Source organism: Heloderma suspectum, chromosome Z, assembly GCF_057233095.1.
Source record: "Heloderma suspectum isolate Gila_16-S chromosome Z, 16-S_ref, whole genome shotgun sequence".
Classification (NCBI taxonomy): Eukaryota; Metazoa; Chordata; class Lepidosauria; order Squamata; family Helodermatidae; genus Heloderma; species Heloderma suspectum.
In genome coordinates this window covers 10,147,912-10,171,516 of record NC_139476.1, presented here as the reverse complement: position 1 = coordinate 10,171,516, position 23,605 = coordinate 10,147,912, and the positions used below count along the sequence as shown (strand labels likewise).

General features: G+C 47.8%; 1 protein-coding gene across 3 annotated transcripts in view; it reads right to left on the bottom strand.

Moving 5' to 3' along the window:
• Positions 1 to 8,866, bottom strand: part of LOC146333652 (transducin-like enhancer protein 1) — a 52,236-nt gene extending 43,370 nt beyond the window's left edge. The window contains exons 1-4 of one of the 3 annotated variants that reach the window (XM_084826239.1): positions 8,664 to 8,866; positions 4,420 to 4,525; positions 2,898 to 3,061; positions 1,508 to 1,571 (exon numbers count right to left, since the gene is read on the bottom strand). In XM_084826239.1, coding sequence (XP_084682365.1) covers positions 1,508 to 1,571; positions 2,898 to 3,061; positions 4,420 to 4,443 — 252 coding nt within the window. In that variant the 5' untranslated portion in view covers positions 4,444 to 4,525; positions 8,664 to 8,866. The remainder of the gene's footprint in view (positions 1 to 1,507; positions 1,572 to 2,897; positions 3,062 to 4,419; positions 4,526 to 8,663) is intronic. The other 2 variants (XM_084826238.1, XM_084826237.1) reach the window with 2 other exon arrangements.
• Between the last annotated feature and the right edge of the window lie 14,739 nt (positions 8,867 to 23,605).

Below are 23,605 nucleotides of genomic sequence, written 5' to 3'. Positions count from 1 at the left end.
TTAAGGGTGCAATCCTATCTGGAAGCCTGTCAGCCTCTGTACTCAGAGACTGATGGGCATCTTACGCAGGGCGGGAGGAGCACAGAGGTGATTGTCTCCTTCATGCTCCTCTCGCCATGCATTTTCACTAGGTGGGCGATTCTGCATGTCTAGCAAATCTATCTATCTAACTTTGCCTGTCTAACTATCTAAATTATTTATTTCATTTCTACACCACTCCATAGCCGAAGCTCTCTGGGTGTTTCACAAAAATTAAAACCCCGAAGTACAACATAAAACAATATAAAATATGAAAGCTGAACACTACAATATAGAAGTACAACCAGAATAAAATCTAGCAGCAATGCAGAGATTTAAAACAGCAGAGCTAAAAGTCTAGAATGCTGAAATGCTGGGAGAATAAAAAGGGCTTCACCTGGCATCTGAAGGAGTGCAACGTAGGTGCCAGGCGAACTTCTCTAGGGAGCTCACTCCACAGCAGAAAAGTCCCTCCTCCTGGTAGCCACCCGCCTCACTTCCTTTGGCAGGGGCTCACAAAGGAGGGCGGCTGAGGATGATCTTAAGGTCCAGGCAGGCACATACGGAAAAAGGTGATCCTTCAGATCACCTGGCCCCAAGCCGTTTAGGGCTTTGAATATTAATACCAGCACTTTGAATTGGGCCCGGAAATGGACTGGCAGCCGGTGCAGCTGGAAAAGTACTGGTATAATGTGATCTTGTTGGCCAGCCCAAGTTAACTATCTTATTTATTTATTTATTACAGTTTTATACCGCCCAAATGCCAAATGCCCAAATAAGGGGAGGCATGCTAGATCGATCAATCTATCCATCTATCCATCTTTAATAGTCAGTTGCCAGTTTTCGGTCACCCCATAGTGTGACCAAGAAACAGAATCAGGGCAGGGCTACACAGATGAAGGGGGCAGAGCTATGAAATTAGGCACTGGTCTGCTTCCAATGAGAACAGGCACCACCAGCTCCTTCCTTAATTCTGCCCCGCCCATCCCCACAGGCCATCCCATGTGCCCCTTTTGAGTTTCTCCAGCATCTCAATTCCCAGCCCTGATTTCAAAGGGTGTGGGGTTTGTAAAGCTCCAACAGCACAGGGACGGGAGAGAAAAAAAATAACAGGCACCCTGTGTCAGAGAGCTTTGTAGGTACAGAAAATATACTGGGAAAATATTTTTCAGGGTGGGGGGAAGACAAGAAACTGGGAAGAAAGAGTGCAACCCCCATCATCCCAATCTTTTGGCCATGCTGGCAGAAGCAGATGGGGATTGTAGTCCAAACCTCCCTTGAGCCACTTGGATTGCCAGTTTTCTTGGTAGAAAGGGTTATCAAAGGGTTATCAAAAGTGCATATCAAATAAAGCAATAAATAAAACACCCGGAGGGCACCACACTGGGGAAGGCTGGTATAGAAAGAAATATGTGAGGCTTGAGCTTTGTTTGGGACACCCTCTCCCCCCCCCGGCAACCCCCCCCCAAACACCCAGCGGACTGCTCACCATGACATAATGCCGCTGGATCTCCGTCTTTTCTGTCGCCAGTTTCTCACACTCGAGCTTCAAGCTGTGGAAATGGAAAGGAGAAGGACTAAGAGGACAGTAGTGACCCCTAACACTTTGCAGGGTGCATTCACACAACCTCCCATCTTGAGCCTGCAACATGCCCCTGCTTCTGGGCCGCTGCCCCCAATTTTCATTTCAGGTGCAGTTCAGTTATGGGAAGCTGCTTACCAAAACGGCAAATACCAAATTTGTGCACAAAAAAATAATAATAAAAAAGAATTCGGTCGCCTGTATAAATAATGCAAATTTTGACCTAATTTGCATAACCTGTTCAGCCTTTTCAGACTTTGCATAATCCATTTGCAACTTGAGCGAAGGGGTTGTTACAGACTACTGGTGCGGCCCTCGATCAATCACTGCAAAAATGCAGTTTCGTCACCATTCTGGCTTTTGAGATTCCGGTGTATCAGTGCAATCATACGGTCTAGAAACTTTGGGGAGTGGAGTTAAACTTAAAAATGATTAAAGCTGAGATGCTTAGGAATACCACATTCTGTGGCTTCTCCGCATTCCTGTGGAACCGTGAGAGACACACAGCCCCAAGTGCTGACACCAAACTTTACAGACAGCACCCCCTCCCCAAATGCTCCAAAAATGTTAACCTCTAAACAAGCAGATCTCGTCCTCTCAGTGCAGTTTTGTGATTTACATTGGCAAGGCAGTTTTCAAGTGCTCAGAACACCCACGACCACTGGCTGTGCTGGCTGGGGCTGATGGGAGTTGCGATCCAAACATCTGGAGGGTACCATATTGGGGAAATTAAAATGCCAACTCCCAGACCCAGCTCATTCAGTACAAGGAACCCAGGCCAGGCGTCAACACCAGGCAGCAACTTCTTAAGATGACAGATCTGCTTCTGATGCAGACACACACAAGTTCCTCCAAGAGAAGAGAACTCTTTACATTCTACCAGACCCACTGAAAGCCTACTTCTTTTTTCCCTCTTCCCTCCACATCACTCTTTCCTTCTGTGCCGTGTCTTTTTTAGATTGTAAACCTGTGGGTAGGGACCATCTTGTTTACTGACTGATTGTACACCACTCTGGGAACCTTTTTTGGCTGAGGAAGGGGATAGAAATACTTTAAATAAATAATAAATGCATGTCCCCAAAGGAATATTTTTCAGGAATCAGATTAAAAAGCGTCTCCCTTTTTAATTCAAAAGAAAAGAGAAGAAATCTGCATTGGCATCCAGAGGTCTGGGATGCCATGGGTTTAAGAGGTGGTAGAACCTGACATGCACACCGACTGAAGAACCCCCCGACCCCACCCCACCCCACCCGATACACACACACACACACTCCAAAAAAGAACGTGGCAATTTTACCTGTGGTACTGGTTTTGCAAGAACTGAAATTCCTCTTTGATCCGGTCCAAGATCTCTGGATAAGTCAGCTTCAAGGACTGGGGGGTGGTCGAAGCGACACTGGCAGCAGCTGCAGCAGCAACGGCAGCAGCTGCAGTGGCAACGGGCGGCGCCTGTAGGTGAGCCTGGGAGGGACAAGTAGAAAGAGCACCAATCACCACCCACAGCCAACAATGGCCAATTCTCCCAGTCCTGCTCCCCAGCAGCACCCCTGTGCTGACCCTTTGAGGCAAAATTGGTCTTTCCTTCTAACCATAACAAAGCAGGCATCTGAATTTGCAAGTGCTCAGCTGAGATCCGTGCCTTCCTGCATTTTTAAAGTCTCCTGCAGTACCCTGCACAATTCAGTGCAGGTCCGCTCAGAAGTCAAGCCCCACCAAGTTCAGCAGGACTTACTCCCAGGAATTGCAGCCTTAAATCTGAAATCATGGTCTAACAGACCCCAATTAACATATAATTTGGCTGCGGGGTGGAGTGGGGGAATAACAACCAAAGTTATTTAAAGAAAAGCCCTTTCCCATGACATTTTGTTTATTGTTTATAATACCGGGCGGGGGGCGGGGGCGGGGGCGGATTTGATTTCTGTAACATCTCCCAATGTTCATTCTTGTGGGGTCTCTAGACCCCAAATACCTTACTTGCGTGTTTTTTCTTCAACTCAAAGTCTTCTGGAGAAAGGCTTTTATTTTTTTAAGCACACATGCACACACAAAAGACATGATACATTCATCCTCTCTTAACTGCTGCATCAAGATAAAGTAGCTAAATTTGTTGTTAAATGAGAGCTGTCACTAAGTTACCACCCCTGAAATACCTTGGATGCAGTGTCTGTCATTTTCCTCTCCATTCGTTCTACTGATCCCAATGTCTGTTTAGTGATGCCCTTGCATTAAATACACACAAAGGAGGAAGGGCTGAAATGCCATGGAACCATCAAAATCCCATTACTGTAGAGTACACGCACAGGTTCAGAGGTATTTCACATATTTTACACCATTTTAGAGATTATGCATAGGAGGTTAAACGGGGGTCTTCTCCAATACTGATGGCTCTTCAAATGTATATTTGGCTTCCAATATGCCGCTATCAGAATCAATAACGCCAAACGGAGGGAAAAGATTCCAGTCTTTCACATGCAGTATCTGTGCAACTCAAACTTATTTTGTGAAACTTTTTTTATTTCTTTGCTCTTATATGTTACTACTAGAAAATATTTTCCTGGTTTGATGAAAAGGGGAGTATTTAAAATGGCCCTTGCCTTTATGACAAGTTCTCATGTTTCCCTTTTCTTCTTGACCCCCTGACACATGCAGCAACTACCTTGCAACTACCCCAAGGGCTTGCAATGTATAAAACTTTAGTCCAACAGAAACTAAATTTGAGCTGTCAGTTAAAGTGGTGTAAAACCTTTCTAAATGGGCTGAACACCCCCAAGTATTAGGGAACCAAACTCTGTGGAACTTTAAGTCAGGAAGTAACTCACCGGGGGCCGGTTTTGGGGGAACATCCTTGGAGCAAAACCATAGAATTGCGGTTTCAGCTATGTCACTTCTGCTCCTGTTTGACTGTATGTACTCCCTTGGGCTGACCTGTGGAGGATTGTGTTTTCATTTTATTTATTATATTTCTATCCCACCCCATAGCCGAAGCTCTCTCGGCAGTTCACAAACATTAAAAAACATGAAAGTACATTCTATAAAGTATAGAACCATTCACGTAATGACATAGAACCAATAGCACACACAACAACATACATCTAAAACAAATTTAAAACAACAAAGCCACAGACAATCACAGAGACTCCTTATATGCCACCAAATGCCTGAGAGAAGAGGGCAGTTTTAACCTGGCACTGAAAAGATGAGTGTTGGCGCCAGGCAGGCCTCATCAGGGAGATTATTCCACAAATGGGGGGCCACCACCAAGAAGGCCCTCTCCCTTGTTGCTGCCCTCCGAGCCTCCCTCGAAGGAGGCTCCCAGAGAAGGGCGTTAGATGCAGAGCGTAGTGTATGGGTCAGTTCATGCCGGGAGAGGCGTTCTGTTGGGTACTGTGGTCCAAAGCCGTGTAGGGCTTTATAGTTCAAAACCAGCACTTTGAATCGGGCTCAGAAGCATATAGACAGCCAGCGCAAGTGGGCCAGAATTGGTCTTATATGTTCAGCTATGTTCTTACCCTTATATGAGGGTAAGAAACATCTATAGGCGATGTTCAAGCCTTTTAAGATGGAGCTGTTGCTTTTCTAACACCATCTAATGTGCCCAAAATAGGTATGGGCAGACTGTCTAGAGTGGGCAGACTATCTAGAAAGAAAATGTTAAGGTGTACTAACTTTGAAGGAGTTATTCACAAGGCTGCAATAAAAACATGAATGGGGGGGTGAACAGGACATAATTCCACAGATATTTCAACCACTAAAAGTAACACTGGTTCAGCTGCCACAACAATGGGGTTCATGAGTTCTCTCCCCCCATTACCCACATTTTAAGAACATATGAAGGGCCATGCGGGATAAATCCAAAGGCCTATCTAGTCCATTCCTGATCGCCTATGGCAATCGAGAATTGTCCACAAGTGCCCAGGCACAAGAGTTTTTGTTAAACTGGAAATTAAAAACAGACATATAGAAATAGATTGCTGAGGTGACACAAACAAATTGGTTAGTAGGTTTTGAGTAAATCAGGCTAGGGACTTTTGGAGACATGAAGAGCAATCCTATGCATGTCTATTCAAAAGGAAGTTACGCTGTGTTACTGGAGCTTACTCTCAAGTAAATGTGTATGGACCTGCAGACTTAATTATAATTAATATAGAATATCACCAATGCACTTACTGCAATCCTTACAACACCTTTATAAGGTAGGGCAGCATAATTTTGCAGACAAGTGACCGAGGCTGAAAGAATAATAGCTTGCCTAGCAAGTTCACTTAAGAGGCGAGACTCAAAGTGGCCCAGGCTGCAAGTCTGTACCCACTTTCCTGTGAGTAGGCCCCACTGAATTCAATGGGATGAACTTCTAAGTAGACATACATACGATTGCACTCTCAATTTCTTACCCACTGTATTACAAGGCTTTTACAAAACCCTTATTTTCTCTACCTACGTGGGCTAATCTGCAGAGGTGGGTGACTCAACTGGAGGAAAGGTCTTAAAACCCAGAATCCATTTGCAACACCAGGGCTCAGCCCGCAAAGCACATGAAATAAGTATTTTAAGACAAGAGTGCCTCTGGACACATCAAGCGTATCTTTTCCCCCTGCCACCAAACCAACTAGGCTTGGAAGAACTGAAGAGTATATGGACCCAACACCACTTATTTTTCTTTTCAAAATGCCTATGTGGCCTTGCATGAAGTGGGGAAGGGGTTTCAAAGCTCTTATTTGAGGCAGCTGTGAACCAGGGGACACCGCCATTCAAGCGTACAGTTTTATCAATACCTCAAGGGTGGGCTAGGGAGAAAGCATAAAAACATAGAGGCACAAACTCCCCATCAATCATAGAACCAAATCACCCCCATTCCTTTTCCACCAACACCACCACTGTTTGCCATGCTCCGTTCACCTGGGTACAACCCATTCCCAGCAGATCTTATCTGTACCCCTCGATTAACATTTGTTGTTGTTCAGTCGTTCAGTCGTGTCCGACTCTTCGTGACCCCATGGACCATAGCACGCCAGGCCTTCCTGTCCTGCGCTCTCTCCCGGAGCGTGCTCAAGTTAGCATTCATAAATTTATTGCAAGAGCAGCCCAGTGGATGAGATCAAAGCGCCAGTCAACCCAGGATCCTGTTTCCAAGACTTTCGGACTGCAAAGCTCACAAAGCAAGGCATGAAAGGATACAATCCCTGTCCCACCTTGCTTCGTCCCCACCCTGATGCCCTCCAGATCTTTTAGCCTACGACTCCCAGCATTCCTGGCCATATGGCACACTGTCTGGGGTTGATGGGAGTTGAAGTCCAAAACATGTGGAGGGCACCAAGTTGGGGAAAGCTGCTGTACTCTTTGCCAGCTAGGCAGAAGTATTCCCAGTCTATGGCTGAGAGAGAGAGAGAGAGAGAGAGAGAGAGAGAGATGAAAGTGTAAGATTACATCCTTGAAGTCTTTTTAACAAACCCCAGAAAGCCAAGGTTTAGTTTTCCCACAGGGCCCATAAGCACACATGGAAGAAGCAGATACACAGGGCAGGTTAAAAAGAAAGCAAAAGCACAATTCCAGACACAATTACTTGGAAGTAAATTCCACTCTGTGCATTCAATGGAGCTTGCTTGCTAGTAAGAGCGTTTAGGATGGCAGCTACTTCAGACAGAGTCTATCAAGATTCCCTTTGTCTCTCGCTTGCACGTTCACACACTGGGGATCTGGGCTTGTGGTCCAGTGAGGATTCGAACCCAAGGTTCCCCTCCACCCAAGGCAGCCCTACCGTAAACCACTAGAAAGCAGCTGCTGCAGGCCACAGATTTATGCTGTAATTAAACCCAGCGGAGAGATCTGACCCAGAGGGCCCAATCCACCAGGACAGACTCCAAGCAGTGAAATGAACAGGAGCTGTCAGAGGTACAGTGTTGATGTACATTTCAGTGGGGGGCTTGGGAAGATGTCAGGCCCTGTATTAGTGGAATTGGGGCTGGTGTAGGATGTTCCACTTTGGACTCAAATCCACCTGCGTTATCTCCTGTGTTCTATGCATTGCACTGCTCCAAATCACACACCTTGTGTGCAACCAGATCCAGAGTCAGGTAAGGATATCATGCATAAGGCCCACATTGAGAACGATTTTGGACACACCTCTCAAAACCACCCCACGTGTGGCCTTAAGAAGCCCCAGCAGCCCAGACATGCCCCAACAGCCACTCAATTATTCTCTCTCCCCCCTGCTCATTTTTGCTTGGAACCCCCGTTCTTCTCTCCCCTGTAGCCCCATAGAGGAGGGAGGCTAGAGCTGGGCAAGGCTATCCAGGTGCTACAGGAAAGAACTCTGTACATGCCCAGAGTGCCCTGTTAATTCCTTCACAGAAGAAACACAGAGGAAGAAAACAACAAGCTTCAGCCCCAGGGGACCCCTGACTCAAATAAAGGGATTTTTTCCCACTAGTTAGTCAATTCTTCACGTTCAGGGAGATATAGATGAAGGGGGAGTGGGGGAGAGGAGAGGGAAATAAGAAGCATAAGCAATAGGGCATGCTATTGTTTGTATATGTGTATTTGGGGAGGGGGTGGCCCACACAAGGACAAACAGAGTGAAGAGCCTTTAAAACTACACAGGCACACCCATGTATCTCTCTCTCTTTAAAAAAAAAAAAATACTGCTTCACTCCCCAACACATATACACACTCCTATCTCCTGATTAAGGAAACCCCCTCACCCACCCCATTCCAGACCCCCATTTTATTTATCTATTTATTTATTAGAAAGCACCCCCTCCTCTCAACTCCCCAAGGAGCTCCCCTCCCACCCACCCCAAAACTAGATCCTTCCCCCTCTTCTTAATTGCAGCCCCTTCTGCCTTCCCACCCCACCCCAGCCGCCCATTCCCCCCTCCCCACATCATCATTTCCCCAGTGCAAACAATGGACCCTGCACTTCTGTGTCCAGCCTTTGCAGAACAGCAGGTAGAGAGCGAGAGAAGGCAGCAGGAAGAGGCCTCCTCTGCCTTCTTCTCAGCCCCCCTCCCACAAGCCCCGATCCACCCCCCTCCACCCCCCATCTGAAACAGGCAGGCACTCTTACCAAGGCACAGGAGCCAGGATCGGGGCCCTGAAGCCAAGCCGCCTCCAGCAAGGAAGGGGGGGGAGCGTGGGCGGGGTGTGTGAGAGAGAGACCCCCCCTTCCCCTGTCCCTCCCCACCCCGCTTTGCGGGGGAGAAGCGATCAATGACCGAGCGCCCGCTCCACGTGGGGTCCGGCTCCTTCTCTTTCGCCGCCGCCGAGCGCGCCGCAGCCAATCAGAGGCGGGAGAGGGAGGGGAAATTAAATAAATAAAATGGGCGTTCGGTGGCCACGTGGGAGGGGGGGAGAGAGAGAAAAAAATCGCGAAGCCGGCGGAGGCGCCTGATTGGTCCGAGGCGGCCTCCCGTAGAAAATGTGTCAATCTGTAGAACGCGCTGTAGCCAAGAGGGGAAGGGGGGGAGGACGCGGAGGGCGATGTTAACCCTTTCGCGCTAGGAGAAGGGAAATTGGTTTAACCCTTAAAGGACCAGAGGGAGCTGGTTACCCCTTAAAGGACGGCGGGGATCCGGCGGAAGAGGGGATCGGCTTAACCCAGCCTTCCAGATGTTTGACCGCAACTCCCATCATCCCCAGACAGCAGATTCCGGTGTGGCTGGCTTAACTATTAAATTAATAGTTAATTTATTGGGTGGGAGAATAGTTGAACCGTCAAGTCAGGGATGGGAAACCTGTGCCCTCCCCCAAGATGTGGTTGGACTACAACTCCCATCAGCCGCAGCCAACAAGGTTATTAACCATTAAAGGCCTGGAGGTTGACAGGGGGAATGGGTTTAACCTTTAAAACAGGGGTGCAGAGCCTGTGCCCTCCCCCAAGATGTGGTTGGACTACAACCCCCATCAGCCGCAGCCAACAAGGTTATTACCCATTAAAGGTCTGGAGACTGAGGCGGGGGGGGGGATTGGTTTAACCTTTAGAACAGGGGTGTGGAGCCTGCGTCCCTCCAGATGTTAGATTACAGTTCCCATCAACTCTGGGCATGCTGGTTGAGGCTCATGGGACTTGGGATCCAACAACATCTGTAGAGGGCAGGTCCCTCCCTCACACACTGGAGGCTGTAGGAAGAGGAAATTAGCTTAACCCTTAAAGGTCTGGAGGAGAGGGGAAGATTTAGTTTAACCATTAAAAGGACCAGAGGAGGAAGGAGTTGATTAACCCATAAATGACTGGAGGACATGGGCGAGGGGGGGGGGCCTTAAGCGTTAAAAGAGCAGGAGGGCAGGTTGATTAACCTTTAACGGGGCGGCTGTAGGGAGAAATCGGTTTAACCATTACAGGTCTGGCGGTGGGGAATTGCTCTCACCTTAAATGGGCCAGAGTTGATTAACCTTTGAAAGACTGGGGGGCTACAGGTACATAAGGGGGTGGCTTAACCCTTAAAGGTCTGGAAGGGAAAATTGGTTTAGCCAGCGGAGACTGGTGAACCAATATGCTGAACCCTAACCCCAAATTAGGTTCAGCACCTTGGATGCTCCAAGGTGCTGAACCTTGAGAGTTCTGGATGGTTCTGACTGAAACCCAGAATGGATTAACTGCCCCACCAAAATCGGAGCTACGAGCTTCCACTGGGTTTAACTCTTAAAACACAGGAAAAGGGAGTTGATTAACCTTTAGAACAGGAGCGGGCTATAGCTAGCTGCAGCGGTGCCGAAATTCAGTAGTGCAGCGGTAGGGAAACTAGCCCCTTCCAGGATAGGGATGGGCTGCGGGGGGGGCGGGATTAGCAGAACCCTTAAAGGTAGGGAGGAAAGGGGGGGATTGGTTAAGCCCTTAAAGGCAGGAGCAGGTTAACCTTTAAAGGTCTGGAGGGCTGTGGGGGAGAGGGGAATTGCTTTAACCCTTAAAAGGGCTGGAGACGCAGAGTGGGAAGGGGGTGGCAAATTGGGTTAAACCTTAAAGGGACTAGGCATATGGGACTGGTTAAAGCCTATAAGGGACTGGAGCATTCAGTGGGGGATGGGACAGCATCGTCTTAATAGGACTGGAAAAGGAAACCGTGCAAGGCCAGAGGTAGGACGAGAAGGGGGAATTGATTGAACCCTTGGAGGTCTGGAGGGTTGGTGGAGGGCGGGACGATTAAGCCTTTAAAAACTTGGGAGTGGTGTGGGAGTTAAAAGGACGAGAGGGGGGATTAATCCTTAAAAGATTGGAACCACTAGGAGGGGGCAGGGAGGGCTTAACTGTTAAAGGATTGTAGGGGGAAATTGGCTCACCCTCCAAAGATTAGAGCACTGGAATTTTGTTAACCCTTTAAAGGACTCGAAAGGGACATAGATTAACCTTTAAAAGGACAGTGTAATGGACTCGGGTCACCACCTTTTCCTGCACCTTCAAAACCACTTCCCTAAAAAGATTTAAAAATTCAACAGGTGTAGGTCTCCCATGACATGGAAATGCAGTCAGAGGAAACCACCAGTTGAATTTCTGCTTGCTTTACAACTGATCACACCTCTAGGTCAGAGCTTTGCCAGGAGGCACACAGAAAGAGTGCTGTGAGAAGGACAGACACTGTGATTCATTATACAGGTGAATGGGATGTATTTACCAATGTAGATCAGCCCATCTGGAGGCTACCAAGCTGGGGAAGGCTGATAGGTGCTAATACATTCTTCAGTCATAAGAACATCAGAAGAGCACTTCTATATCAGACCAAGGATTCAACTTGTTGTTGTTGTTCAGTCGTTCAGTCGTGTCTGACTCTTCGTGACCCCATGGACCATAGCACGCCAGGCCTTCCTGTCCTGCGCTCTCTCCCGGAGCGTGCTCAAGTTCATATTCATTGCATCCGTGATGCTATCTAGCCATCTCATCCTCTGCCGTCCCCTTCTCCTTTTGCCTTCAGTCTTTCCCAGCATCAGGGTCTTTTCCAGGGAGTTTTCTCTTCGCATTAGGTGGCCAAAATATTGGAGCTTCAGCTTCATTATCTGTCCTTCCAATGAGCACTCAGGGTTGATTTCCTTTAGGATGGACTGATTTGACCTCCTTGCAGTCCAGGGGACTTGTAAGAGTCTTCTTCAGCACCACAGTTCAAAAGCATCAATTCTTCGGCGCTCAGCCTTCCTTATAGTCCAGATCTCACAGCCATACATTACCACTGGGAAAACCATAGCTTTGATTAGACGGACCTTTGTCGGCAAGGTGATGTCTCTGCTTCTTACTATGCTGTCTAGGTTGGCCATAGCTTTCCTCCCAAGGAGCAAGCGTCTTTTAATTTCAGGGCTACAGTCACCGTCTGTGGTGATCTTGGAGCCCAAGAAAGTAAAATCTGTCACTGCTTCCATTTCTTCCCCTTCTATATGCCAGGAAGTGATGGGGCCACATGCCATGATCTTAGTTTTTTTAATGTTGAGTTTCAAACCAGCTTTTGCACTCTCCTCTTTCACCCTCAACAAGAGGCTCTTGAGATCCTCTTCACTTTCTGCCATTAGGGTGGTATCGTCTGCATATCGGAGGTTGTTGATAATTCTCCCAGCAATCTTAATTCTGACCTCTGATTCATCCAACCCGGCATTTCTCATGATGTACTCTGCACATAAGTTAAATAAGCAGGGTGACAATATGCAGCCTTGTCGTACTCCTTTCCCAATTTTGAACCACTCGGTTGTTCCATGTCTGGTTCTTACTGTTGCTTCTTGACCCTCGTACAGGTTTCTCAGGAGACAGGTAAGGTGGTCTGGTACTCCCATCACTTTAAGAATTTGCCACAGTTTGTTGTGATCCACACAATCAAAGGCTTTAGCGTAGTCAATGAAGCAGAAATAGACGTTTTTCTGGAATTCTCTTGCTTTCTCCATGAGCTAGCCCATCCTATTTCCTATCGCAGCTGTTTCCTTCAGGATGTTTGCAGACAGGCTCTGAAGGTGTACCAATGAATACCAGTTGTATGTGCCCAGCCTCTGGCTGAAAGGTGTACTGCCTTGAAACATTTAGCAGTTGTGGCTAGCAGCCATGGGTGAATCTACCCTCCATAGATGAGCAACCTATACCCTCACCCCTAGCATAATTTCAGAAGGCAAGTAATCAAGAGAGGAATCTGGCAAGAGAGGAATCTGTCCTTCCCCAGGCAGCTTGCTGGGTGAAGAGGAAGGGGAGAAAGAAAAGGGGATGGCAGAAAGAAAGAGTGAAAGAGGTGGCAGGGAAAGGGGGGGAGAATAGGTTGATAGAAAGAGAGAAAAATGGGGTGGCAGAGAGAGAGAGAGAGAGAGAAATGGGGTAGCAGAGAGACAGACAGGCAGAGATGGGATGGCAGAAAGAGAGAAAAAGAGAAACAGGGTGGCAGAAAGAGAGAGAGAAACAGGGTGGCAGAAAGAGAGAGCGAAATGGGGTGGCAGAAAGAGAAAGAAAAGGGGGAGCAGAGAGAAAGGGAAAGGTGTGGCCCTGCCCATTTTGGGCTCTGGCTCCACCAGTCAGCTTCAGATCAGTTGGCCAGGGAATGCACCACTCAACAGAAAAACGGTTCCCTACCCCGATCCAAACTTTGCTTTATCTGAAGAGGCCTCAAAAAGGGTCATTAACAGCGATTGGGAATGGAATCTATGCAGGATCTCTGCCTCTGAAAACAGGGGCTCTGTTTAGCAATGATGGCCAATACCTCCAAAGGGCTCCTGGTTGTGATGGCTATGTGATTCAAAGGCAGCATGCCCATGAAGGCCAGTTGCTGGGGGACAAGCACGGCAGAGGGCTGCTGCCTTGGTGCCCCCCTTATGGGCTTCCCCTGGGATCTGATTGGCCACTGTGAAAACCAGGATCCAGGACTCGGTGGATCTTGGCTCTGACCCAGCAGGGCTCTTCTTGTGCATTTAATCATATAGAACCTCTTTAGTCAGAGGCAGTCTACCTCTGAATAGGAGATGCTGCGGACAAACTAACAAGGGGGGGGATGTTGTCTTCCTGCCCTGCTTGTGGCCTTCTGCAAGGAACATGATTGGCCACTGAGGGATGCAGGATGCTAGACTAGAGAGACCATTAGCCTGTCCTAGACTCTTCTGGGACCCATTAGCAGGCTCTTCTTATGCTATCTGCTTAACCATCAGGCCACCAGGAAGCTCACAAAAAGAACACAAAGGCAACATTCAGGGGCAGCCAGTGGCTTCAGTTTCAGTGGGCCTTTGAATCCATTCTGGGTTTCAGCCAGAACCATCCAGAACTCTAAAGGAGCTGTCCAAGGTCCTGAACCCTTTGGGGGGTCAGGACCTTGGATAGCTCCCTTAAGGGTCTGGCTGGTTCTGACTACAACCCAGAATGGAATGACACCCCCCACACACATCGAAGCCACCAGTCTCCACTGGCAACATACCCTCCCCTGTCATTTGCCCCTGAGAGTCTAGGATTCCAAGATAGACTGCCTCTGAACAGAGAGGTTCTTTTGGCTAAAATGGCTAAAACGCTGCCAACCCCTCCTCCTTGGGCTTCTTTAATCCCATCTCTATGTGATGCACGTGAGTAAATCAGGTAGTTCTTTTCCTTCACATGCATGCGATATGAGCAGGAGTAACGGGTTCTGGGGCTAAATTCTGGATGCTTTTCTGCCGTGTTTCCAGCCTTATTCTGTCTCCCCTCCCCACCGCCACCAGTCTAGATGCAGATGTAGGTCACCTCTTGTTTTGTGCTTTGCTCCCCCCGACCCCCACTTCCCATACCCTTTAGAAGTCTGTGGTTTCCATGGACTCCTGCTAGCTACGGTGCTAATTCTCCCCCACCCCCACCCTGGCATCCACAGATAAGGACAGAGGAAAATCCGTCTAGCCTCCCCCAGCCCCTCTCCGCCATGTGTCAGTACTGATCTTTTTCAATCTGGTTCTTTGAGCACGGATGAGGTCTGATGTGAGTTGGATTAAAGGCGGGGAAGGGGGAAATTAAAATCAAAATAGAGGCCTTGTCATTTAAACTGTGGAGCAGGGACGGGTAGGAACATGAGAATTTCATTTTTAGGTCTGCCACAGGTTCTCTGGCTAACTTTGGGAACAAACAAAATGTGTGTGGAGAGGTGATATTTACGGGATTTTATTATCTCTGTTTTTTAAAAAAATCTGCAAATCCTAGAGACATTATCGGATATACCAGGGGTGGGCAGACTTCAGGCTTGCAGGATCTATGTTGCTTTTTTACTAGAACCTGACCCCCCCCCCCTAAAAAGCTGGAACCTAGTACAGAAAGACATATACTTAAAATTAAATAATTCTGAGCCCAGGAATTGGTTTGGAATACCAGAACGGAACGGAGCTTCTGCACAAAAGTCCGCTCTGGGTTACTCCAACCTTTCTTCATTTCAGTGGTATAATTTAAACTACAGGATGGCGTCCTTTTGCTGCTGCCACTGCTGCCATTGGGAAGTGATAAATCCTTCCCAATCTACTGGATATAGTGCGTATATACTATGACAGATGTACTAAGAGGAAATTGAATTATCTGCATTCGGATCCGTTTGTAGCCAAAATGGCACCATCCATGCACAAACGAGTGGTCTCACCAGGCTTGAGGGAACCCTACGATTTGCAGAAGTACAAAAAAATCTTTAGGGGAGAAACAAACCAACTGCCCAATGAGATCTGAGCATGCATCTGAGCATGGACAGTGACATGGAATGCTGTGTGGGGATGGAAAACCAGCAGCAAGGGAGGAGAAAGGTAATAGAATACCTTGGAAGAGGGCCTGGCTGGCACCTTGAGCAGGAACACTCCACAATGCAAGATTATATTCTGCCTTGATGCTAAATGGTACCAGAAGACCATTTTCAAATATCCCACCACCACCATTAAGCAGAAAATCCATTCATAATATTAATTTCCAAGCATGACAGCCCATTCTTCCACAAGCAAAATTCAGATTTGGGGGGGGGGATTCTTTGGGGGGCAGAATTTGATTAATTTTTGAATTGGTTTTATTTTTGAACTTTCTCCCATGCTAACACACTTCACAAGCATCCTTAGAGCTACTCGCAATATATACATGCTGATAAGAACGTTCAAATCAATAACATGTAACCCACTGAAAAGTTCAAGGCTCAAGCAGTAAAATAAAATAGTTAGAAGCCCCAAAGCAGCAGCAGTAGTGACAGAAGAGAGAAGACTAGAAGTTTGGAACTGATGCAGAACAAGACAGACTAATGGTTTATCTACACAGTTCTGTTCATCCCACTTGTATGTGGGTTAGGTTCAGTTTATTCAAGTGAAAATAATAAAGAGGTAAAGGTTTTTCTGGATTGCCTTATTTCAGGTTGTGGGCCCCCCCACAAGAAAGATGGAATTTGTGGGAAGGTTTGTGGAGAATGATGAGCTTTCATCATTTCATCTCTCTGTCAGGCAAATGTTCTGTCATGTCTCTCATTATGTCTCATCATGTGCAGAGTGGAGCAGCTCACACACACACACACACACACACCCTCCCCGTTTATTTTGCCTCTGCAACAGCTTATTGACATTAAAAATCGGGCCCAGAGGTGCACAAAAAAGTCACTTTGTCCTCACAAGTTTGAAAAAAAAAAGAAGCCCAGATAGCCAACCTAGCACACTCTGGCTGTGACCTGGTGTGTTCCTTGCCTCCTTCTCACATGTCTCTCAGCCATTGGCCAGAAGCAATGTGACATCACAGCAGCCTAAATGCTGAGGAGGACTGGCAATTAGAATATCCGCTAACAGTGAAGCTTCTGTGATGGGAGTGAAAGGTCCTGGGTGAATTCCGCCCACTTTGCAAACCAAGGGCATGGGTGTAACTGGGAGAGGTGAGACGGCCAAGTATTTATGTATATTTATATACATAAATACATAAATATATATAAGGAGTTCAGAGTGACGCACACAGTTCTCCTGCCATCCACAGTATCCTCTTATTCCTTACAACAACCCTGTGAGGGAGGTTAGCCTGAGAGACAGTGTTTGCCACAAGGGTCACCCAGTGTATTTCTGGGGCTGACAGGGTGAGTTTGGACCCAGTCACTCTCTCTCGGGCAGCTCCAGGTTTGAAGGGGTTCTCGGCAAAATGTCCTCTGGTGGGCCGTATCCTCCGGCAGTAGGCCTGGGCAGGCTTGCCTGGCTGCACTAGCAGCTCTCCAAATGGCACGGGCCCGCCTGGGTCTGGCCATCCTTTTGATTTCCCACAATGCCCCAGAGCAACACTAGGCCAGGGCATTGTGGGAATGTTAAAGAGTGCCTTGATCCAGCTTGGAGGATTGGACCAGGGTACTTTTCAAGGGGATGGCTGGGCAGAGCAGCATCAGCAGCGAGTTCTGAGCGGGGGCTTGAGGATCGGGCAGCTGCCCATGGACCGGGAAAGACTCCTGCCTGAGTCCCTGGAGAGCCACCGCCAGTAAGAGCAGGCTGAACTGGGCTAGTCTGCCCTGGGATAGGGGAGCTTCTTAATAAAACCAGCCTTTTATTTAGAACCATGAGGATTGGAACCTTACTCGATCTCGAAGGGAAGGGCCATAGCTCCGTAGCAGGGCATGTACGTTACCTGCAGAAGGTCCTGGGTTCAATCCTTGGCATCTTTAGTTGAAAAGATCAAGCAGCAAGTGAGAGGAAAGCCCCTTCTCTGCCCAAGACCCTAGAGATCCAATGCCAGTCAGTGTCCTGAGCTTCTTGGCCAAAAGTCCTGACCTCAAATATGGCAGCTTCCTGTGCTCGACAGTCCAGTAATTAAAGTGCTTTGAACAGAATGTTAATTCACACACACACACACACACACACACACAGAGAGAGAGAGAGAGAGAAAAAGACGGTGGGCTTGTTTTAATCAGAAACTGGGCAGTTGCTGGACAATGGAGCTGTTCACACAACACGCTAACCCACACTCAGTGGTCGTGTGTGGGTTGTTTGTGGAACCGTGGCTTACCGTGTTGCCTCAAACCCAGGACATTTTCCCAAGAGTGGCTTGTTAACCACCCTGAACAACCCAACAACAAACAACCATGGGTTCTCAAGGTGGCTTGTTTGAGAAAAATAAGCCACACTGTATGGTTAACAAGCACCCTGCGGAAAACGTCCTGGGTCCAGACAACACGCTAACCCACAGTTCAACAAACAACCCACGGTTCAACAACAACCCACACTCAAGCACTGAGCATGGGTTAGCGTGTTGTGCGAACCCAGTCATAGAAGGAAACTGGGCCTTCCTTGACTCCCTGTCCCTGCAGTATCACTGCGTAGTGGGGGATCCAGGTTTCCAGTTCAGAGAATGGCCCTGAGAGGAGAAATGCTTTCCCTCTTCCATTAACAGCAGCCTCCATGTGATCACTAGGAAACAAACATGCACACAGTAGGAACCGCCTTCGCAGATATATTTTTCATCTGTTTTCCTTTGCAGGCCAGAGTTATAGCCGTGGGCACAGTGCCCTCTGTTGTTGGCGTGCTTTTAATTCAATTTTTCAATGCATTAAACAGGCCCATTTGGAAGGTTTTGTTTTTCTTGCTTGCTTCTCCTTCTTAAAAAGTGGGGCAGGGGGTGAAAAAGAAAAGAAACACTGCTTGGAATTCCTTTGTTAGCTGGGATTCATTTGGGAACGGGCTGCCACTGCACCTGCTCCCATCTGCTGGAGTCAACCTTGGGCTGCAGGCAGAGCACTGCAAACTTCCAAAGCAGAAGAAGGGCTGGGAGGGGGGACGGGTGGAATCTGGAGGAAACTGAGTCCCATCCAGATGGGGGCTCAGCAGGGATGGGGTTCAGCTGTTCCTCCTTGCACGACAGATTTAGCATTTCCACACAAGCAGAAGTTTTGTTTTCTTGAGCCATTGCTCAAATTGGAAGATGCAAAGCCAGGGGGTGGGGGATGGGACTAACCCTCGCCCCCGCACACACGCACACATAGTTCCAAGGAGACATTGCCCCTTCCCAAAAGCTGCTTAAAGCCCCGGGATGATGTCACAGTGGGAGGGTGGCAGGGCAGCAGCCTGCATTTGTAACATAGCGCATATTGCTGCGCTGTGAGGCCTGCCCCATACATGCTTGCAGTGTGCTGCCGTGTGGAGCCCCACCCATGCATGTGAGCATGCTGCATGGAGCCGCCATTGTTCTGCAGTGTGCAGTGAACACCTGGCTGCTATTCTATATGAACTCGCCCACTGAGAAAGGAATCTGCAGTCTCCTCTCTGTGCCCCCCACCACATTTGAATGGCAGTGGTAGCAGCAGTAACATTTGGGGCACAGGAGGTCATCAGGACAGGCCCTGTAACCTCACCCCCAAGAAGACTTTGCGCGTGTGCGCGTTTGTGTGTGTGTGTGTATACCACAAGTTTTGAAACTATTTCAGCCAAAAGGCAAAAGGGGGTGTGGCTAAAGGCAAAGGGGCATGGCCAAAATACAAAAAAAAAAAACCCAGCATACTGTACCTTAAAAGAGCAATCTTATGGCCACTAGACACTGTCTAGAGGGCCTTCGGATTTTGGGGTTTCTGGGAATTGAGCTCGGTTCCCAGAAACTGCACTCCCCACCCCTCCTTCGCCCCCTCACAGCCGGCGCGGTTCTCTCCAGACCAGCTGTTTCTCCGTGCTCACAAACAGAGTGCAAAGAGGATGAAAAGGAGGTGGTTCCTGGGGTGGTCCTGGGGGCAGGAAGGGGAGGAGTCCGCAAAAACTTCCTATGCACTGCACAGCCTCCCCTGCTCCGAAATCCCCAGCTAGATGGAGGAAATCACATGTCTAAGCCGAAAATGCAGGGTGGCCGGAGCACGGAGGAGAGGATTCCCTCCATGCTCCGTCCGCCCTGTATTGGATAGGCTTCACCCTTCGAATTCGGAGGCTGAGATCTATCTCCATGGGATTGCGCCCTAAAGCTCTTACTGCCCGTAACTAAGCTTTAGGAGAGGCATTTCAATGGAGGGGGGGAACTGCCCAAAAGCCAGAGTTAAGGGCATGGGGCCAGGGAAAGGGGGCATGGAAGGCTGGATTGGGATCCTAGGCGGGCAGGACTGGGTCCTGGGACCTGAGGTTCCACACACCTGGGACAGAGACAGAGACAGAGAGAGACACACACACATACTGCTTTTCTTATACTCTACTAAACCAACACTCCATTTAAAGACTCCATCATATAACACAGACATCCAAAACAAGCAAACACATTGATAGGGCACGGTGTCGTTACCTGATGGTTGTAGGCTCCTTTGAGCTTTCTTTTGACAGCAGGGGTTCACCTTGTAAAACACATTGACTGGGTTCACACAACACGCTAACCCGTGATGGTTTATTTTTCAGAACAAACCATGATGGTTTAGCGTGTTGTCTGTGCGATATCCCCCACCCCACTGCTGCTGCTGCCATGGTGGGTTCTTTCCCCCAAATAAGCCACCCAGAGAACCCATGGCCTGCAGTAAGGGTAATTTTGCATATGATGGGTTAGCATGTTATCTGTCACACCAGCGTGGGTTATCAAAATAAAAAAAAGGAAGAGCTGCACCAACTGAATTCCCAATGTGCTTTGACAAAGGTCTTTATCAAGGGAAAAACTCTTAGGGCGCAATCCTATGGGGATAGGCAGCCGCCTCCGAACTATACAATGCAGGACAGGAGAAGCACAGAGGGGATCATCCCCTCCACGCTTCACCCACCCTGCATTTGCGGCTAGACAGCTGATTTCGGCTGTCTAGCCTCAGGAAGGCAGAGCAGGGCAGGTTGCCGGACAACACATAGGATGTGTGGTACTGGCATTTCTGCCTTCTCTACTCCAGAACACCCCGTTTTGTCTGCTCTGCGCTTCTCTCCTGAGCGTGGAGCACAGGGCTGTTCCATGCTGCCTGTAAGGCAGTATGGGAGGGGGGAAGGTTGGTTCTCCAGGAACTGACCTCAGGGCGCGGGTTCCAAGGTCGGTTCCCACAAACCAACATATCCTATGGCTGTCTAGCTGCTGACTAGCGGCCATAGGATTGCTCCATTAGAGATCCCTCTGGAGGATTCCCCTACTTTGGAGGGAATGTGCAGAAAAGTCTGCAGGGGGTAAATGAGTCACTTTCTACAAAATCTGAAGCTTCTCTGAAATGGCTCCTCCTCCATTCAGAATATTCTTTGCCTCAAGGAGCAATTGCCATACCATTAGCTCCCACCAAGAAGGATCACTTGAATACACCAGGCTATTAGCAAGCATTTGTGCTCCAGGTCACCGCTGGGGCCACCCATAACAATCCCATCATATCAGGATTAATTTTTTGTAACGTTTTATCAATGTGCGTATCATTAAAAGGGGAAAGCCAGGAAGGAAAGGAAACCCGCTGGAAATCACAGGCAACAGGGCATGCAGTTTTGCATTTTCCCCATCAGTGCAGATGTCCACATCATCCGTGGAAATGTGTACATCATTCATGCATACATATGAATCATCAACAGAGATATGGAGGGAAAGATACAAAGGAAATGCTGAAAGCAGCAGAAAGTTTTGCATGCACAAAGTTATGGACAAAACAACAACAACAACAGATTCATTATATATTTCAGAGACCACACCCAGTAATTTGGAACTCAAAATATGGGGGGAGGGGGGATTTGGGAATCATCTACATGAGGCATTTATCATGTGCTCATTATTCCCTATTCATGGTTGGTTACGGGTTTCTTTAGATGATGTTGCGACCCTCCAGTTTATCTTCTGTGTCTAACCAGCTCTTTCAGCAAGTTATTTTAGAGCAGGGAAACTGTGGCGATTAATTGTGAAAGCAAAAGAAAACACAGTTTCCTCTTGTGTATTTGCACTATTCGACTATAGTGCACTGCCACCTAGAGCTATGTAGCAGAAAAGCAGGAAAGAAAATGCTCCTCCTCTTGAGGTGGTCAGATCTCAATTCTGTAATGAAACCGAAAATAGATACAGCGAATTATGAGTGGCTTAACAGCCTTGTGTAGAAAAAGTTCCCAAGAAAAGCACAAAACAAGAACAGATTTCATAGCATACCAGAGCAATCTCTGAAGAAAGCACTGCCTTCACAAATGCAAAACATTCTGGACATGTTCAAGTGCACTTTGCCTTTAGGTCCCCTTTTAAAAATAAAAATTATGAGTATTCCTAAGGGACAAGAAGGAACTTTACAGATGCTTCCCCCCCCCCGCCTGAAATAAGGTCTGTGCTAGTTCTCAGTCCTAGAACTTGGGAAGGAATAATAAAGAGAGCTGTATTGAGCATGTATCATAAGGACATTTCCCTCATGAACAAGTATGCCTAAAGTATGTCCCCAACCTTTATGGATCAGAGGGCATGTTAGTAATTTTGAAAGTGTGTTGTCGGCACTCTTACAAAATGGCTGCCATGGGGTGCTTGCCTGTTCACAAAATGGCTGCCATGGTGGGCATGGCCCATCACAAAATACCCATTTCCCCAGAAGACAAAGTGGTGAGGCTAAAAGACAAGTAACTTGTCCAAGAACTGAAGCAGAACCTAAGCAGAGGCGGGAGTCTGAGCACTGAAACACAAAACCACCCTTTTGAACCCACAGTGTTCTGCTCCAAAGCCCTATTTCACAGAAGGCAAACTGATGAGGCTTGCTTGGCCAGGAAACTGAATACAACGCAGAGATAGAGTCTGAGCCCCAAATGCCAAATCACATATTTGCTCCCACAAAGCACAACAAAATACAAATAAATTCACAGAAGGCAAACTCATGATGCTCGGAGAAACACAGGCAAAAGACACAAACACACACACACAAAGAGTGCATAGGCACGCCAACCACCACCACCTTCCCACGGGAGAGGCAGGGAGTGTGACGGAGATGTCTATGGGTGCTACTTTGAGGACCTCAGACCTGTAGTTGTCCAGTTAATAATTATGATTTGGTGCTCTGAACATGCTCCTCTTCATTCAGCCTTCATGTGGGGGTGGATTGTAGGTGGGAGAGGGAGGGCGGTATTTCTGCCATCTCTCTCTCTCTCCAGTGGGTGTGACTGAATTGATCCAATCACTTCAGATAAGGAAATGCAAGCATTTTATCCCCCATCCAGGGAGGTTTGAGTCGCATCTCTGAATGAGTCACTGCAAATCCAAACGGACATCATCCAGGAACAGTAAACATCTGCAGAAACACAGGCTACTGGCTAATTTTTACTCTTCGACCTGCTAAGCGTACCTTGTTGCAGGTTCAAACATGAATCGTGCCTCCAGCTAGAAGCTGCCTGAGAGAGGCGGAGATGGGAAGCAAGGTCACTCCATTGGCTGGCTTAAAGACCAGTTCCATCAGGCTCCTTGAACTGTTTCCATCATAAAAAAAAAGTCCTGTGAAACTTTAAGGACTGGTACCTGAATTCTTTATTATCATATTATTGATCTTATATAAGGTGCTCTGGGAGCCATTTTGGCTGAAGGGGCAGGGGAAGAAACTTTAGATGCGTACATACATACAGTGTGAAGCACTTTGGAGAGCTCCTTTAGAGTTCTGACTGAAACCCGGAGTAGATTCACTGCCCACTGACATCGGAGCCAGTCACTTCCACTGCATACATACATACATTTGAAAATGAGTGTGCCTTGGCTATCAGAAGTTGGGGAAACCCATAGGCACATAGGAACCATCACTCATTCCTCAAAATTAAGAGCATTCTTCTTAGCCCTCTCGGAAGAATTACAAAAATAATAATAAAGGGGTTTTTCACGGATTACATTCTTTATTTTATTTTATATCACAAGGTAGTTATGTAAGTAGCTATGCTCTCCGACTGCCACCAAGAACATGCCCCTTTTCTGTTTGACTCCACCAAACGTTGTGGGCAAATCTAGGGCTTACGCATGCCGTTAAAACTGGTGAACCGTTTACTTCACGATCTAAACTTTCCATCCCTAAAAAATAAATGCTCAGAATTGGGCTCCAGCAGCAGGTTTCAGGCCTGTGTCAAGGTGGCCACCCGGACTGGAAAAGCCTGGTGCAGCGTTTATATAGAGCTTGCCAGGCCCCTAGGTTCTTCAAGTCACACGATCTGGCTGGGAACCCCAAATGCTTTCAGCCTAGGGGCTGCCCCACTGGTGAGTCCCCGGGA